The sequence below is a fragment of the Synchiropus splendidus genome, chromosome 16, assembly GCF_027744825.2.
Source record: "Synchiropus splendidus isolate RoL2022-P1 chromosome 16, RoL_Sspl_1.0, whole genome shotgun sequence".
NCBI lineage: Eukaryota > Metazoa > Chordata > Actinopteri > Syngnathiformes > Callionymidae > Synchiropus > Synchiropus splendidus.
Window position 1 is genome coordinate 4,561,669 of NC_071349.1, and position 16,915 is coordinate 4,578,583.

The 16,915-nt window shown below is 38.5% G+C and overlaps 1 protein-coding gene across 1 annotated transcript in view; it reads left to right on the forward strand.

Annotated features, from left to right (window-relative positions):
- vrk1 (VRK serine/threonine kinase 1) overlaps positions 1-16,558 on the forward strand; it is a 39,934-nt gene extending 23,376 nt beyond the window's left edge. Inside the window, exons 5-13 of the mRNA XM_053845299.1 lie at positions 175-262; positions 1,232-1,340; positions 3,827-3,919; positions 4,036-4,168; positions 4,906-5,026; positions 5,092-5,150; positions 13,405-13,571; positions 13,757-13,856; positions 15,170-16,558. Of these exons, the coding sequence (XP_053701274.1) occupies positions 175-262; positions 1,232-1,340; positions 3,827-3,919; positions 4,036-4,168; positions 4,906-5,026; positions 5,092-5,150; positions 13,405-13,571; positions 13,757-13,856; positions 15,170-15,201 (902 nt within the window). The 3' untranslated portion in view covers positions 15,202-16,558. The remainder of the gene's footprint in view (positions 1-174; positions 263-1,231; positions 1,341-3,826; positions 3,920-4,035; positions 4,169-4,905; positions 5,027-5,091; positions 5,151-13,404; positions 13,572-13,756; positions 13,857-15,169) is intronic.
- The last annotated feature ends 357 nt before the right edge of the window (positions 16,559-16,915 follow it).

The window sequence follows — 16,915 nt, forward strand, 5'->3', positions numbered from 1 at the left end:
AGTTGAGCTAGTTACTGCCGCCCAGCTGAACAACTCCATCAGTGCAGGGTCGTGCTGATGTGCACGTCCGGAAGTAGGGACACCGAGACCCTGTCATCCTGTTGGCCATCTATTATAAGTCTGAGCTGATTAATGCTTTTGTCAAACACTTTTTTTTTTCCCCTGGCCTTTTAGTTCAGACCTGGACAAAGTCTCGGAAACTTAAGAATCTAGGAGTCCCACGGTACTGGGGCTCAGGTCTACATGAGAAAGGAGGGATGCGGTAAGATAAGTATAAAATTTTGAATAGTTTCAGTCTTTATCTTTTATTGGCAATTTTATTTACTTTGTAAATACGCAAAGCCATGGTGCAAGATGACATAATGCGCAACGATACCTCTGGTATCAGTCAACATCAGTTAAACTGAAATGCCATGGCTATATGTGTTACATTGTTTGTAATGTGACACGACAGACGATGTTAATTCCCACTGGGAAATTATGGCTCCATGTCACAAACAGCACTGGTTAAAGCAGACACATGGACATGCATTTGATACACTGCTGATGTATGAGGTCTTACAATGCATTTTTATCAAAGGTACTCTCCTACTGTGAGTGACAAAATCTAAAACAAAAGTACAGAAACTCACTTTGTATGAATTTAAAATGATCAAATTGCCCCTTATTGCTTGAAATTGGTGTTTGATCGGTAACATCAGCAAGACTTGCACACACTGCAGCAATGATTTTGGCCCACTACTCCATTCAGATCTTCTCAAGAGCCTTCAGGGCAATATAGCTTCAACTGCGGGATTTTAATCCATGCACAGTGTCTTGCTAAGTTAGAAGTTAAAACAAGTACATTTAACACAGGTAATGAGTGGAGAAAATTAGGGCTTTGTAAAGTGAGTCTCGTCGATAAGATCCTGAATTCTTACTGGTTGATTGGTGATCAAATACTTATGTCATGCGATAAAATGCAAATTAATGATTTAAAATTTATTTTAAATCATTAATTTAAATTTATGATTTATTTTGTCTTAAATTCCGTCACTCACAGTTGAAGAGTAGCTTTGAGAAAAAGTACAGACATCTAAATGACTTGTAAGTTGGAAAACATCTTACAAAGCAGTGTATCAAATACTTGAATACTATGTATAATATTTGATACACTGTTTGTGTGTGTGTTAGAATAATATTAATGATTTTTTTACATAATATTTGAACACTGTCATTTCATCTGTTCCAGGTACAGATTTATGGTGATTGACCGACTTGGCATTGACCTCCAGAAGAAGTTTGAAGCGTGCGGGAAGATTTTTCCCAGAAAACTGGTCCTGCAGCTTGGCTTGCGTCTGGTCAGTTTCGAGACATGTTTCAATTTGGAAAGTCTTTTCTTTCCATTTCCTTTCTTTCTCTGTAATACTGTAAATGAAGAAACATGCAGACGTTTGCCGTTATAAACAAATCAAGAACAAGCTCACTTATGGTTAAAAAAATCAGATCATTTTTTTAATGAATGTTCACGAACACTATCAAAATCAAGTATCCAGATGGCTTGAAATCTTAAAATTTGTAATTTATGAACTAGGGTAGACGTTCCATACTGATGCGCCATCTTGAAATAGATTAGCCGGTTAGAGACATTAATCTAATCTAAAATCTGGCGCTGGTTATCATAGCTACACTTGGATGTTAAACTTCTGGGGACCAATTCTTGGAAACACACCTTGTGGGGACCTTTTGCTGGTCCCCACAAGGTTAAACCTCAATTTGAGGATTGAAGCTTTAAAATAACTGGGACATTGATTTTACGTTTGGTTCTGGTTGAGTTCTGCCATGTGGAGAGGCTGTTGCAAAGCATGGAAGTCGATGAAATGTGTCTATAAAACATAACAGAACATAACATGTGCATAAAAACAACACATAATCTAATCTGATCTAAACTCAGGCACTGGTTATCATAGCTACACTGGGAAATTAAAAAACTTTGGAAAATGTCCAAATTCTGATGAGCGCCGAAGAGCTACTTTGCCATTAGTGGCATTACCGTGTGTCTTACGTGCTTCTTGTGAAAATACATTACACTTGCTTTGATTACTCCTGTCATGAACTGGAGATGTGGAAAAAAAAAAAAAAAAAAACTCCAAATGAATCTCTCTGAGATTTTCGCTACTAAGACGAGTGGCATTACTTATGAGACGGCATCTTGCTATCTCGCTTAATTTCCATCAATGACGTCTTGGCTTGTTGAATGCGACTGTAATTGATATACGCACTTTCAGCTGCATGGCACAATAGGAATAGGACAGATTGCAATTTATGATTTCAATACTAGATGGGAGAAATTCTTACACAGTGGACCTTTAAAGTTAGGGCCCAGTAACATGATTATGTTCTTTCTCCAGTGCTTTCAACAACATCCAACCCACTCTGCTCGGGGACAACCTGAGTCATGCTGGTGTGGACCACCACCTACGACGTAGGACACGGTTGTTGTCATTGACTGTTGCTGCTGTAGCACGTACAAGTTCCCCACTGTGGGACTAAAAAGACTTAGACTTAGACTTTCTTTATTGTCATTGCACAAAAACATATCACTATATGATGGCAATGAAATTTTGGTCTGAGGCCAGGAAGATTATTGCAGCTGTTGTCTAACGTTCAGCAGCCTGACAGCACCAGGAACTAAACTGTTCCTGAATCTGGTGGTTCTGCATCAAATGCTACGGAACCGTCTGCCGGATGGCAGGAGGGAGAACAGTGCATACTGGGGATGAGAAGAGTCCGAGATGATCCTTTGTGCCTTGGATAAGCAGCGACCATCTGCTATATCCTGGATGGCAAGGAGCGGGGTCCCAATGATTTTCTCCGCTGTCCTTACCACCCTCTGCAAAGGGCATCAAATCTAATTTGAAGATCACGTCTCTCATTAAATGTTGGTGAAATATTTCAACCATCAACAGCCTGCCTAATGAGAGACCTCTGCTCAGACGCAACAGAAAATGTAGTTGAGTTGGATTAAATATCCAACTAACCAATATCCAACTAATTCCATAGTAGTTATTCACCCCGCTTAAAAGATGAAAATCACAATTTAATGAATGTCTTTGTTGTCATTCTACCACAAATAGTAACAACGAAGTCACATTGTCTTCACTCCCGTCCGGTAGACATATAAAGACATAACAAGGGAGTACAAGGGCACCGATCATCGATGAGGACTTGGAAACAAGAGGAAAGAAGAGGGAGAAAAATGCAAATGCAAAGCATACGAAACAGCGTCCGCCTTCTTCGAGGAGCGGGACTGAAGAAAACTTGGGTTCAGTTAATGCATGGTTATCCCAATCTCAACTTGGTTTATAATTATTTATCAAGATTTTTATTCAGTCTTTGTAGATGCACAAAGCAGTTGCTTCTAACTACTGACCCCTGCTGTATCTGCCATGGCACTGCTCATCAAACAATCCACTTGCACGTATTTTAGGGTTGCTGTGGCGGCGCTCTGGTAACATGTTGTATGCTGAGATTTATTTTGGTTGGAGAGGGCAGGACATAATATGTGGATCGGACTGTAAACCCATGATATTGGACTCCATGTTCCTTTGTGTCTGGCTTGGTACAGAGCCTTGCCATACCACTCAGCTTCCTCGTGGTGCAACTCATCCATCAGCTGGTGCCAGCACAATGCTAGAGTAGCCGTCTAATATGTGGGTGTTGTTGCTTCCAAAACCGATCACTCCAAAACAGACAAGTGCATTTCAATAAAGTTTTCAGAAAGATGTTTGAACGATATTCATGAGCAGGCGAATTGTGTGCTGAAATTAGATGTGCTATTCTTTAGCTGGACATTCTGGAGTACATCCATGAACATGAGTACGTCCATGCCGACATTAAAGCGTCAAACCTTATGCTGCACTATAAAGACCCAAATCAGGTCTGTATGAAATATTGGACAGCTTGTTCATATCAGAACATATATTACATTTGATTTTCATCAGAAAATATTTCACAGCAATGTCTGCTTTCTGCTCTTTTCATGTACATCTCCAGGTGTATTTAGCTGACTATGGGCTTGCATACAGATATGCTCCTGGAGGAGTGCTGAAAGACTATAAGGAGGATCCTAAGAGATGTCACGATGGTACTATTGAGTACACAAGCATCAACGCCCACAATGGAGCAGGTATCTGCATTCACCACACATCATTCTGACCATGGTTCGGGCGGTAAAATGGAAAGTACTTGGTCTTACCATTGTTACAGTCTAACAGCAGAGGCTTGTTTTTTTGTTCAGCTGCATTGTCATACAGTGGAATATTGAAAATAATTGATGCTTGAATAACTGAATGAATTAACATGTAACATTTTGTTCATTTAGAATCAATTTAAAGTGTCCCAAAATCAATTTAAAAAAAACAAACTTAAAGTCTGCATGCTGTTCCTCATTTGTTGCTATGTCAACATCCTGATGTCCCTGGGCAGCACGTTCTGGACACCAGTATATGGTGTCCAAAATATTCAAATTGCATATCTGTGTTTTTTGCAACTACTAAGTCTTCAATTACATGTGTATGCAGTGGTGCACATGTGCATTTTGTGCACAGATATGCAGAATTTCTGCACCCATTTTTCCACCACATCAAAACCAACCGGCTTGGCAAGTCTTGCACCTATCATTGCTTGCTACTCAATGTGCAGACAACATGATTGAATTACACAAGGAGATGTCTCTGTTGTTTTGTAGTCTTTCTGTCATGTGCTACATCATGCTGAAATATGTATGGGGTGCTGTGGGGGTTTGCGGCTGAGGTGCAAATCAGCGGGGGGCAAGTATCTGCATTTTTAGCAGTTTGGTGACACTAACAGTCCCGGTATCTAATCTAATCTATTTTGAAAGTTATTTTTTCCTTGTGAAATCAGCCTCATGCAGGCGCTGTGACATGGAGATCCTGGGCTACTGCATGGTCCAGTGGCTATGTGGCCGTCTACCATGGGAGGATAACTTACAGGACCCTCTCCATGTTCGAGACTCCAAAAAAAGGTGAAACCAACACAGTGTCTCATAGTCAACACTAGAGTGCTCAAGAGTTCTTTCTTACGTTTCAGGTTCCTGGAAGACATCCCCAGCTTTATGAGTCAGTGTTTTTCCTCTGAAAACAAGCCAGGTACAACTACTACTGTAGGAGTCCATGTTTTCTGAATGGTAGTAATGGCTAAACAAAAACACCTTATGTTTTAAGACACAATGATCTTTTTTAATTTTAAAGAGGGAGAGAGCGCTAGAGAGCTTCCATGACTCATTAAACAGTGTGGACTGACGGAAAAGGCCAATAAGCAGTTCAGCACTGAAACAAATGGCTTGCATACACTATAAAACAGACAAAATGTTTTCTTTACTGTTTGACGTACACTAATATCATTATATATTTAAATATTTAAGCAGGGATGAGCTGTGCCCCTAAATCTGTTCAGGTGTCAACTATTTTTTTTAACGTCAGTTAGGGCTGCATGATTTTGAAAATAAAACATGTTTGTTCTCGATTGTGCATGCGTTTTCAGCACTCTCTCCAACCCTGACCAGGTCTAAGCAGTGGTTAACTGAAGATGTATGTGGCAGTGTGATCTGTTCACTGGGTTCACAAAAACCCATTACCTGTTACAGTCAGCACTCTGGTTAAGCCCCGCAGTTTGTGTATCATTCGCTCCCTCGCTGCTCACTCGACAGCAGACCTAAATGGTCGTAAATCTCATCTTAATCTTAGTCAGCTTCAAGCCGCGGCACAAACGGTGAGGCACACTGCAGCTGATCAGTTTGAAGACTCTCCTCACGGAAAAAAATGAAACAAGGTCTTAACTCCATAGAAATAACAAAATATGACAAAATAAAACAATTTTTGATTTTTATATCGCTCTCTGTGACCCTCTTTTGAAAATAAATAATTCATTGTTCAGGGATATCCATTACCCTTTCTTTACACTTTATTTAAAAAAAAAGTGTTTCGAAGTTTGGAACAACCCTATTAGCCTCTGGCTAATATTATGGAATCACCAGTCACAGAGGATATTACTTCAATTGTTTAATTTGATAGAATAAAGCAGTTCACAGACATGACACACCACTTCTGACAACTTTCTGGCTTTAGAAACAATGAGACATCAAGAGAAAAGTATGTGTTAATCAGTGATTGTCACTTTTTCAGACCAAGCGCATGAAAAAAAAATGAAATCACTCAATTCCTTTTTTTTTTTTTTTATATTTTTTTATTGTTTTTTTTGGCAGAACACAAAACAGCAAAACATGATATCAAGGCCAAGAGGTGAATTCTGCCAAATATCAGAGTAGAAAGAAAAAGAAGAAAAAAAAACTAACAAAAACAAACCACCAACCCTCTCTCCCACCCTCTTATGGTACATTCAAAATTATGAGCATTGAGACAACCAAGGCGCATGGTGTTTAAGCAGAAAACAAGTATTATTAATGATCATGCAAATATACAGAACAGTAGAAAATAAATTAATAAATAAATGACAAATAATTTGACCTCAGTGTACAAAATTATGAAAACCCACCTAATTGTCAACAGCTTCTGGTTCAAATGTAAATTCTATTCTATTGATTAAAACAAAAAAAGGTTTCCAAACTTTATTGAACTTTCTCCAATTGTCCACGTATAGCCAGCCTAACTTTCTCTAGCTTCAAAAAATATAGAACATCTTTTAGCCACTGTGTGTGTGTAGGAGGTAGATTAGATTTCCATCTTAACAATATTAATCTTCGAGCAAGAAGAGTGGTAAAAGCTATGGCATCTTTTTGTACGGAGGAGAGGCTGAGTGAAGGTTGTGTGACCCCAAAGATGGCTGTCAGTGGGTTTGGTGGAACTATGATACCTGTCAAATTAGATAGAAAAGAGAAAATCTCTCGCCAATATTTGGATAAATGTGGGCATTCCCAAAACATGTGGATGTAATTTGCTGGTGTTTGATGACAACGATCACAAGAAGGAGACACATTCTTAAATATTCTTGCCAGTCGCTCTTTTGTGAAATTAACTCGATGAAGAATTTTGCATTGAAGAAAACAATGTCTCGCACAAATAGAGGACTTGTGCACTCTCCGTAATATTTCACTCCAAGTGTCTTCAGACACTTCCATTCCTAAACTAGCTTCCCAAGTTGTTTTATAAATGCCCAATGAGCTGGATCTAAGTGCCTGTATATTAGAATAGATAGACGATATAGCACCTTTAAAGGATGAAAGAACACTCAAAAATATGTCAATTTCAAAACTTCGTACTTGTAAGTATCGAAAAAAATCCCTCTGAGGCACAGAGAATATATTGACTAATTGTTGAAAGGTGGCAAATGTCCCATCTATGAACAAGTCTTTGATACATTTCACTCCCAGTTCGGCCCATTTTGAAAAGGCATTATCCATTAATGAAGGAGGAAATAAATGATTGTTATTGAGTGGGCATTTAGTGGACACTGATTGAAAGCCAAAGTAACGACGAAACTGCACCCATATTTTCATTGATGACCTGACAATGACATTACTCGTATACCTGGAAATAGATGAAGAAATATGGGAGTGCAACAAGGATTGTAGTGAGGCTGGGTGTACGGAGTGTGCTTCTATAGTACGCCACATCGGTGGATCTTCAAGAGAGTTGTACTGAATCCAAAGATTTAAATTTCTTAGGTTAACCGCCCAGTAGTAGAATTGCATATTTGGAAGCGCCATGCCTCCCAACTGTCGAGCTCTTTGAAGAGACTGCAGCTTTAATCTCGGTGGCTTTTTGTCCCAAATGAATTCTAAAATAATGCTGTCTAGTTTTCGAAAAAAAAGGAACGGGGAATAAATATTGGTATCCATTGGAACAAATACATAAAACGAGGCAAGATGTTCATTTTTATTGTATTGATTATGGCCGCAACCGATAATTGCAAAAGAGACCATCGATCAAAATCATGTCTAGTTTGAGCCAGTAGTGCACTGAAATTTCTTTTAAATAATTTATTATATGCATCTGTGATATGAATACCTAGATAACAAAAGCCTGTCTTGGCAAGTTTAAATGGTGAATTTGGCGAGGAATCATCTTCTGATAATCCATTGACAAAAAATAACTCACTTTTCCCAAAATTCACCTTATATTCTGAGATTTTACCAAAGGAATCAAGAATTGTAAGAGCCACTGGAATAGACTGAGCTATATTAGACGTAAATAACAGCAGGTCATCGGCATATAGAGAGATCTTAGTTTCTACTTCATTTCTGGTAATTCCTGTAAATTCTGGGTGACAACGGATTGCAATGGACAAAGGCTCTATGGCAATTGCAAATAGAAGGGGACTGAGTGGGCATCCCTGTCTTGTGGATCGTTGGTGGAAAAGAGGCTGAGTGCAAGCCATTAGTCCTTACAGTAGCTTGTGGTGAGGAATACAGTAATTTAACCCAATTTATAAAGTTTGAACCAAAGTTACATTTCTTCAAAATGAAGAATAAATAATTCCATTCCACCATGTCGAATGCTTTTTCCGCATCTAATGAGACAAGAGCTTCCATAGAAATGTTTGAATGGCCATTATACAATACATTAAACACCCGCCTCAAGAAAGAATGCCTACCACGAATAAAACCAGTTTGGTCCATTGATATGATTGAAGGTAATACGTCTTCCAGCCGTCATGCGAGCAGTTTTGAAAGTATTTTATAATCTGCATTAAGTAGACTTATTGGGCGGTATGATCCACAGAATAACGGATTTTTCCCTTTTTTAATAGTAAAGATATAGTAGCCTGGGACATGGTATGTGGAAGAGAACCTTGATCAAATGATTCAGTAAAAACCTCAAACAGCAGCAAAGCTAGTTTGTCCCAAAATATTTTATAAAATTCAGATGGAAAGCCATCCGGTGCTGGGCTCTTGCCAGATTGTAGGGATTTTACTGCCATTTCAAGTTCTATCATTGTAATTGGTGATTCCAATTTTTGAAATAAGTTTGAATCGAGAGTAGGAATAATAAGTTGATCACAAAAAGCATCTAATTCAGTTATTGTAGGGTTGACCTCAGATGTGTATAGAGATTTGTAAAATTCTTTGAAACTATTATTAATTTCTGTGGTATCCGAAGTTACCCCTGATTTTGTTTGAATTTGAGGAATTAATTGTGAAGATGTTGTGTGAAGACGGAGTCTATGGGCCAATAGTTTACTCTGTTTGTCACCATGTTCATGAAACGTTGATCGAGACTGTAGCAATTGCTTTATAACGCACTGTGTCATCAGTGAGTCATACTCGGCTTGTAAGATAATTCGCTTTTTATACAAGTCAGGTGATTTTGATATTGAAAATTCTTGATCGAGCTGCATTATTTGTTGTGTTAGTTGATTCAAACTCTGTTTCCATTTCTTTTTTTGTGTGTCTCAAAGGATATAATTTCACCACGTGTATAAGCTTTCATAGTCTCCCAAAGTAAGTAAGGAGAAATACCAGGGGTCCTGTTAAGTTGTAGAAAGAGATCTATGCGATTTGATATCAATTCAACAAATTCTTTTTCTAGAAGCAGATGAGGATTTAAACGCCAAGGGGTGCATACTCTCAGCATTTTTTTAACATATATATTCATGGATAAACATGCATGATCTGATAAAACTATTGGTTCATATTTGCATTCTGATATTAAATTTAAGAGACGCTTATGGACTAAGAAAAAATCTATTCGGGTATATGTATGATAGACAGGTGAAAAAAAAGAAAACTGTCTTTTTAAAGGATTCAAAGTACGCCAAGGATCTATCATTCCAAATTCTTCCATGAAACTTCAAATTATTTTGGCTGATTTAGAGATTGAAGTTGGAGTACTGGATGATCTATCCAGACTAGGATCGATCCAACAGTTAAAATCACCTCGTAAAATCAAATTGAATGAGTTAAGATCAGGCAATAGTGAAAAAAATGTCTGAAAAAATTATCATCATCCCAGTTGGGTGCATAAACATTTGCCAAGATGAGTTTAATGTCATATATTTTCCCAATAATGATTAAATATCTACCAGAGGGATCTGTAATAGTTTTGGAATGAATGAAATGAATAGACTTGTGCAGCATTATTGCTACACCCCGAGCGCGACTTGAAAAGGATGAAAGAAAAACCTGTCCCACCCAGCCTCTCCTCAACTTGACCTTATCCAAGTCCCTTAGGTGGGTTTCTTGCAAATAGACAATATTTGCATTTACATGCTGTAAATAATGTAAAACTTTGCTACGTTTGATTGGGTTGTTTAAGCCCTTGCAATTCAAACTTGTAAACTTAATATCACAACCTGAGGTCATGGAATAATCATTAAACACCACATTTGTAATAATGATATTACTATTTTGCCCTAACGTTCAAAAACGAGCCAAGTAAAATGTACCCTTCCTAACCCCAACACAAGAAAACAAAACTCACACAACAAAATCCCTGCATCCCCCCCTCCCCTGGCAGAAGCATCCAAGATACGTGCCCACTTAACCCACCGAACAAAACCTAAACACACTTTCATAAGTGGATCAAAACCTACTTATGCTTAACCCTGGGGATGAAATAAATGTCCACAATACCTCATAGAACCTTAACTGTACAGTGTATGCAAATATGATATCTTGAAACTGTGCAAAATGATAACAAAAGAAAACAAACAACGTCAAGTGTCGAATTCGATTATCAGGAACTTATTGTTATAGCAATCTGTAGAAAAATAGCAATTTGAAACAGTTGCTAACGTGTAGTTGGAGAGCTCGGAGCTGGGGATTTGGTTCCAAGTTTGCTCGTGACGAAGTCCATTGCAAAGTTTGGGTTGTCGAACTTCTTCACCCGACCGTCAGGTAGTGTGATATGTAGAATCGCGGGGTACCGGAGACCAAACCGTATATCTGGATGTCTACGAAGTTCACGCTTCACAGGACTGAAAGCCGCACGCTGCTTGGCCACCGCCGACGTAAAGTCCGGGAAAATATGGATCCTCTTCTCTCTGTACATCAAAGGTGAAGCTTTACTTGCACTTTGTAGAATCAGATTCCTGTCTTGGAATCGGTTCATCCGAACAATAAGCGGGCGAGGAGGTTCGTCATGTTTCGGCTTGGCACGCAACGTGCGGTGAGCCCGGTCTAAAAGCGGCTCCGTCTCCAGCCCAAGCAACTCCTGTAGTAGACTGGCGATGAAATCAGTCGGGCGAGGTCCTTCTGTCCCTTCAGGCAATCCAATGAGTCTGATATTGTTCCACCTGGAGCGCGCCTCCAAGTCCTCACGTCTTTCTCAGTGATTCGACGTTGTCTGTCAATGAAGTCACCTTAGCCTGTAGCTCCGCCAGCTTGTTATCATACTCATTAGCACACCTCTCCAGTTCGTCGACAGTGCTCTTTTGTGTCATGAGCTTCTCCTCCAAAGATTTCACCGCTGACTTGACTTCTCTTTTAACAGTCTCCGCAATGATGGTTTCAAATTTCGAAATAATTTCGGACCGCATACCTTCCATCATCGTTTTTATGCTTCGTAGCATAGCTGCATTAGCATCCAACTTTTCCGGTGACTCCGGTTCAGGCGATTGACGAGTTTTTTGGCGAGCTGACCGAGACGTTGACATGAGTGTTGAAAAACAGAATCCCAACACTGAGCCACAGCGAAAATTCGAGTCCCCCCAATCACTTAATTCCGAGGCAAAAAAATGATGGAATTGCCATTTAAAATTTTCACGCCTGCCTGACATTAGATCTGCTCATCAGTCTGCAGTTGAAGAGGGATGATTACACCCTGGAGAACTGTTGCACCAAGTGAACTGATGTGAATTATGGCTCCAAGAGATGTCAATTTAAACAAAAGAGAGGATTGTCAAACTTGAGTAAGAAGTGAAGAAGGTTGTTCCCAGTCAGCTGTGTCGAAAACCCCAACAACATGGTAAGGTTGTATAAGGCAAGCATACTGGAAGACCAAAGAAGACGGCAAAGAATTGAGTGAATCCATATTTTAATTCTTTTAATCTTTCTCAATGTCAGAAAGTTGCCATTTAAAATGACATTTTGTGTCACGTCTGGCATCCGATATAGACAAAATCACTCTTTTAATAGGGTTTTTTTTGTAGTGTTGGCAGTGGTCACACCATTCAACGGGGGAGGGATAAGTTTCATCTTGCTGCAATGAATTATCGGTTGCAAAACACATGTTTTTTACTTAATAATGCAGCTGGGGAATATCATATTGTCGTAAAATATTCATTGCTGAATTGGTGGAAATTTGACACACAATTTCCTACGAAGGCAGGGGTCACCAAAATGTTCCAGAAAGGGCCACAGTGGGTGCAGGTTTTTGTTCCAACCAGTCAAGCACACACAGCTTCACCAATCTAAGTTTCAGTTGCCATCTGATTGGTTTAAGCTGTGTGTGCTTGATCATTTGGAACAAAAACCTGCACCCACTGTGGCCCTTTCTGGAACATTTGGTGACTCCTGTCCGAAGCCATATCTGGCCACAAAAGAAGACAGACAAAATGGAATATTCAGAGACAGGTAATAAAACCAGAAAATGAAGAATACTATGGTGCTTTGTTTTCTTCCTCAAACTAATACTAACAAAAAAAATATTTTAAGCACAATTTATTAAACGCTACACAAGACAGGGAAAGTATTGCTCCCCATACTGGCCACCACTGTCTAATAGTCCACCTTACTTACTATAAAGGGGATGTGTGTCTGTCATAAATCTTTTTGACCGTGTTGTTAGACTTCCTTGACTTTTTTTACTTCAAAAGGTTTCTGAACGTGTAACTCTCAGTTATACTCCTCATTGCTTGCTTCCTTTAATGAAATGACAGTGGATATGAATTTATTTATCTGCCTTCATTTTGACTTTTTCCTCCCTCTGTTTCTTCTCTGAATTTGTCAGCTTGTTTATCTCCTCTGGCTGACCTGGAAGTTGTTTAGTCATTTCCACCATCTTTAGCATTATTATTATTTTTTTTATTTTTTGTTTATTATTGTGATTGACTTTGCTTGACACGATTTGCAATTTGCCAATATCATTATCAGTATCACTGAATTCCCTGCCCTACATTAACTAGTGTGCAAGGTCAGAGGTTCGACAAACTCCAAATGTGCATTATTTTCCACATACCAGATGAATTATTATCTGGTTTATTATCATTTTGTCAAGTTACAGGCATATCAATATATTTTGATAAAGATTGACAAAAAGAAATTGATTTCCTATCTTAAAACAGCGTGATCTGTTATTATGTCATGCATTGAGGGGGGAAAAAGGTGTTGGTATCGTATTAGTGCATGTCTCTTTTCCACTGCACATGCCAATGACACAATTGACCGATTTTGCAATAAAGGCAGGTATAGTGTTGCCATTGTTGACATTTTCATTTTATGTTCAGGTGAGATTCAGAAGTTTTTGGAGGAGGTGAAAGCTCTGGGCTATCAGGACAAGCCACCATATGGCCGCTTGCGTGCAATCCTGCAACAAGGACTCACTAAAATTCATGCTAAAGATGATGACAAGCTGGACTTCACGGTTGATGCATCAGCATCCACATCTTCAAAGGTCGGTGATGCTGCTCATGTTTTCACCCTTCCTCAATGTGGATATGGCTAGACCAGTCCCATAGCTGCTGCTCTCCCCCGTTCAAAATATACAACCCCCCGAGATAACCTCGGTGCATAAGGCACGAAAGTATGAAAAGTCAATGCAAAATAGAGACCTGCAATCTATTCTGATTTGTGTTTCAGAAAGGTACAAAAAGGAAGAAGCCAATCACGGTGGAAGATGAAGGGAGTGACGAGAGGGATGGAACTCCAGTCAGAAAAAAGAAAGTCACAAACAAAAGAAGTGAGTCACTGTTTTTTGCTGTTACTGGGAGACCACAGTGCCACATTGGAAACAGTTATTTAGGACTTGGAAAAAACCACTTGTATTTCTGACTTGTTTTTTCTATTTGTTTGTCTTTCTCTGTCTTGAGGAGTTAATTCTCTGTATAAAGTCAATATATAGAAATTCCATATCTAGAGTAAAGATTAATGGACATCTTAACTAGGGCTGCACGACAAGCATTTCGAACATTATCGACAACATATAAGTCCCCAAAAGAGAATCTGTTTCAGAAATATGGACATATTTTGAATTCTAAATACATTGATATTTAAAATATCATACCAACCAATGACTGTGATATCACTGAAGAAAGTGCACGCTGATGATTTCATTGGATCCACCATGCGTGTGCCCAATGGGAATGCAGGCGCAGCGTGTTAGCTGTTTTATGACCCGCTCGAGCAGCTGTGAGAGAAATATTCAAACTGAAGTACAAGAGGATTTGGTTTTCTCATGTTCACAGTTTTAAATGTGTTAACATTTAAAGACTCTGGTCAATCAATCAAATTTGTATCAGGATCACGATTGTCTTCCTGCGATTATGAAACGATCATTGAGCCAAACTGCAGTCTTCTCTGCTTCTCTCATTTGATCCCGATGCACCCAAACGCTGCACCATGCTTCGTCCCTGTGAAAGTTGCCCAGTGTCTGTCGCAAAATCGCAGGCATTTTAAAATGCCCATTGGCAAATTTGATGCCTGATAATAGTCACTCTGACAAGAAGATTGTTGACACCTCAATCTTAGAAAACATTTGAGGATGTGTTTCCATTGCTGCTTTGTGGTATATTTCATTGATTTCTTAATCACCTCCCGGTTGATAGTAATGGGCGTAAATTAATCATTTTAGTCACGTTTCATTAAAACGTTTCATTCACCAAAGTGAACAAATAATAAATAAGTAATTTTGTTCATTCCCAATGATATTTAATTTGAATGGTTCTTTGCAGCTCAATATTTTGCTGTATTATTTGCATTGCATTATTTGTAAACTTTTTATTGAACGTTTGGTCACACTAGCGATGAGGGAATATTTATTACTTGTTTATTTGCAGTGTATTAGTCAAAGTTTTTTTGTATTGAGTGTTTCATTTGGATATACTTCTGTCTTCTTTTATTGTTGATTGTATGAAAAGCACTTTGGTCAGCACTTACTGTGGAACTGTTTTATATAAATAAAATAGAAGTTGACCTTGACTCCACACAGCAGCCGTGTCATTTGGCCCATCACTTGTTCAATGTTGTGAACAAAACATCTGTGTCTTGTTACAGAGGATGGTGCGAAAAAAACTAAGAAGCTGTAACATCTGGAGAAGGTGGCAAACGGGCAACAACACCCCAAGCCAAGAAAGAAGTTGGTTGACCTTCCCATGTAACAACATTGCATTTACATGTATACCTTGTCATGACTGTTCAACATGTTTGTCTGGGTGTGTGTGGGGGTGTGTTTTGTTCTTCTTTTGGAAATGAAAAATGTACACAAAACTGGCGATTCCATTGTGACAATTCATTCATGAACTCATGGCAGGAGGTATTTCAAAAGTCGTGAAATTTATTCTAAAGATAGCAAAAATGGATTTTTTAATAACATCAAATACTAATTAAAGAATAATTAAAACCAGACAAGACAAAGCAGGTAATATCCAAATCTTTTCAGTAGCACAGTGTTCAAGCTTTGCCATTCAACTGGTTGTTTAAATTGCAAATGGGGATTATCAATGTAAAGAATGAATCTGTAAGCATTGAAATAGCATGGAGAGCTCCAAGTAGACACGTCACTGATGCATGAACTTCAATTTGAGAATTTTGAGATTCTGAGATTATAAAATGGATATTTTCAGACCACATGTTGGCATCAATTTGCATTCCAGTGTGACAGACTTTGTTCCTAAATTAAGCTGTATCGATTAGCGTTATAGTCACTTTTCACACAGACACGTTGCTTCCATCATTTCCTGTTTCTTCACAATTTTACTGTGTTTTAAATGTACTTGAAGGTTTTTAGTTTGGAATTTTACTTATTAGAGAAAGTTTTGCTATAACAGCAATAGTTAAAATAAGGGACGTCCCGATGCCACTTTTTTACCGACAAAAAAGATGAGAATTGACATTTGAGCACTTGTCGATGCTGTACTGATTCATCCTTCATCCTTCACCTGCCTTCAAGTAATTCATAATACCATAAAAGTCATTTTAAATAAAGAATGAATTAATGTAGTCAGGAACAGATTGTGACATCTCAGTGGCTTGCATCGTGTCGTCTGATGGATCCAACCATTGGCACATATTTTGGGATGCTGGAACAGTTCTGGTCAGAGATACATAGATTAATGGAAGACATACTACAAACACAAATTGTGAACATTTTTTGCAGTGTCATATTATCTGGTATGGAATAATGAACATTGCAAAAAAAAAAAAAAAAAACTGTATTATTATTATATTGGAGAGATTGGGTTAAGGACACACAGCCGGGCCTTAATATTGTTGAATTGAATCAAGAGCTGTCCTCGTACCAGATACACGCCGTCACATATAAACTTGTCCATTTTAGGAGTCATAGGCAGTTCTTTTACTGGAAATATTGCATGCACCTTTTCTCTGAATTGTAATTTAGCTGGGTCAATGTGACCCAATAAAACACTTCTCTGGCAGGACAGATGTCATTATTAAATGTCTAAGGACAAGTGGAACTTTTGCATTCAAGCTTGTTTTTTCGAGAATATGTGGGAGAGATTGTTGTTTTGAAACCTTGGCAACTGAACCATTTCAGGTGAACTGCTATCAAGTGAGATATATGTGTTATTGTGAAATTTGCAAATCAATTAGTCTCCAACAATGTACAAAGGGCCAAGTGAATTGGAGACATCCAAAACATCCTGAATAGTATGCACCACAATTCTCCTCAGCATGAAGTTTTGAGAAAAATATAAGCATTTTCTGCAGGTCCTTGGGACTGGACACAGGTTCAATGCAAATACCGCTTAAAGCATTTTTTTCCCTAGTGATTACTGCACT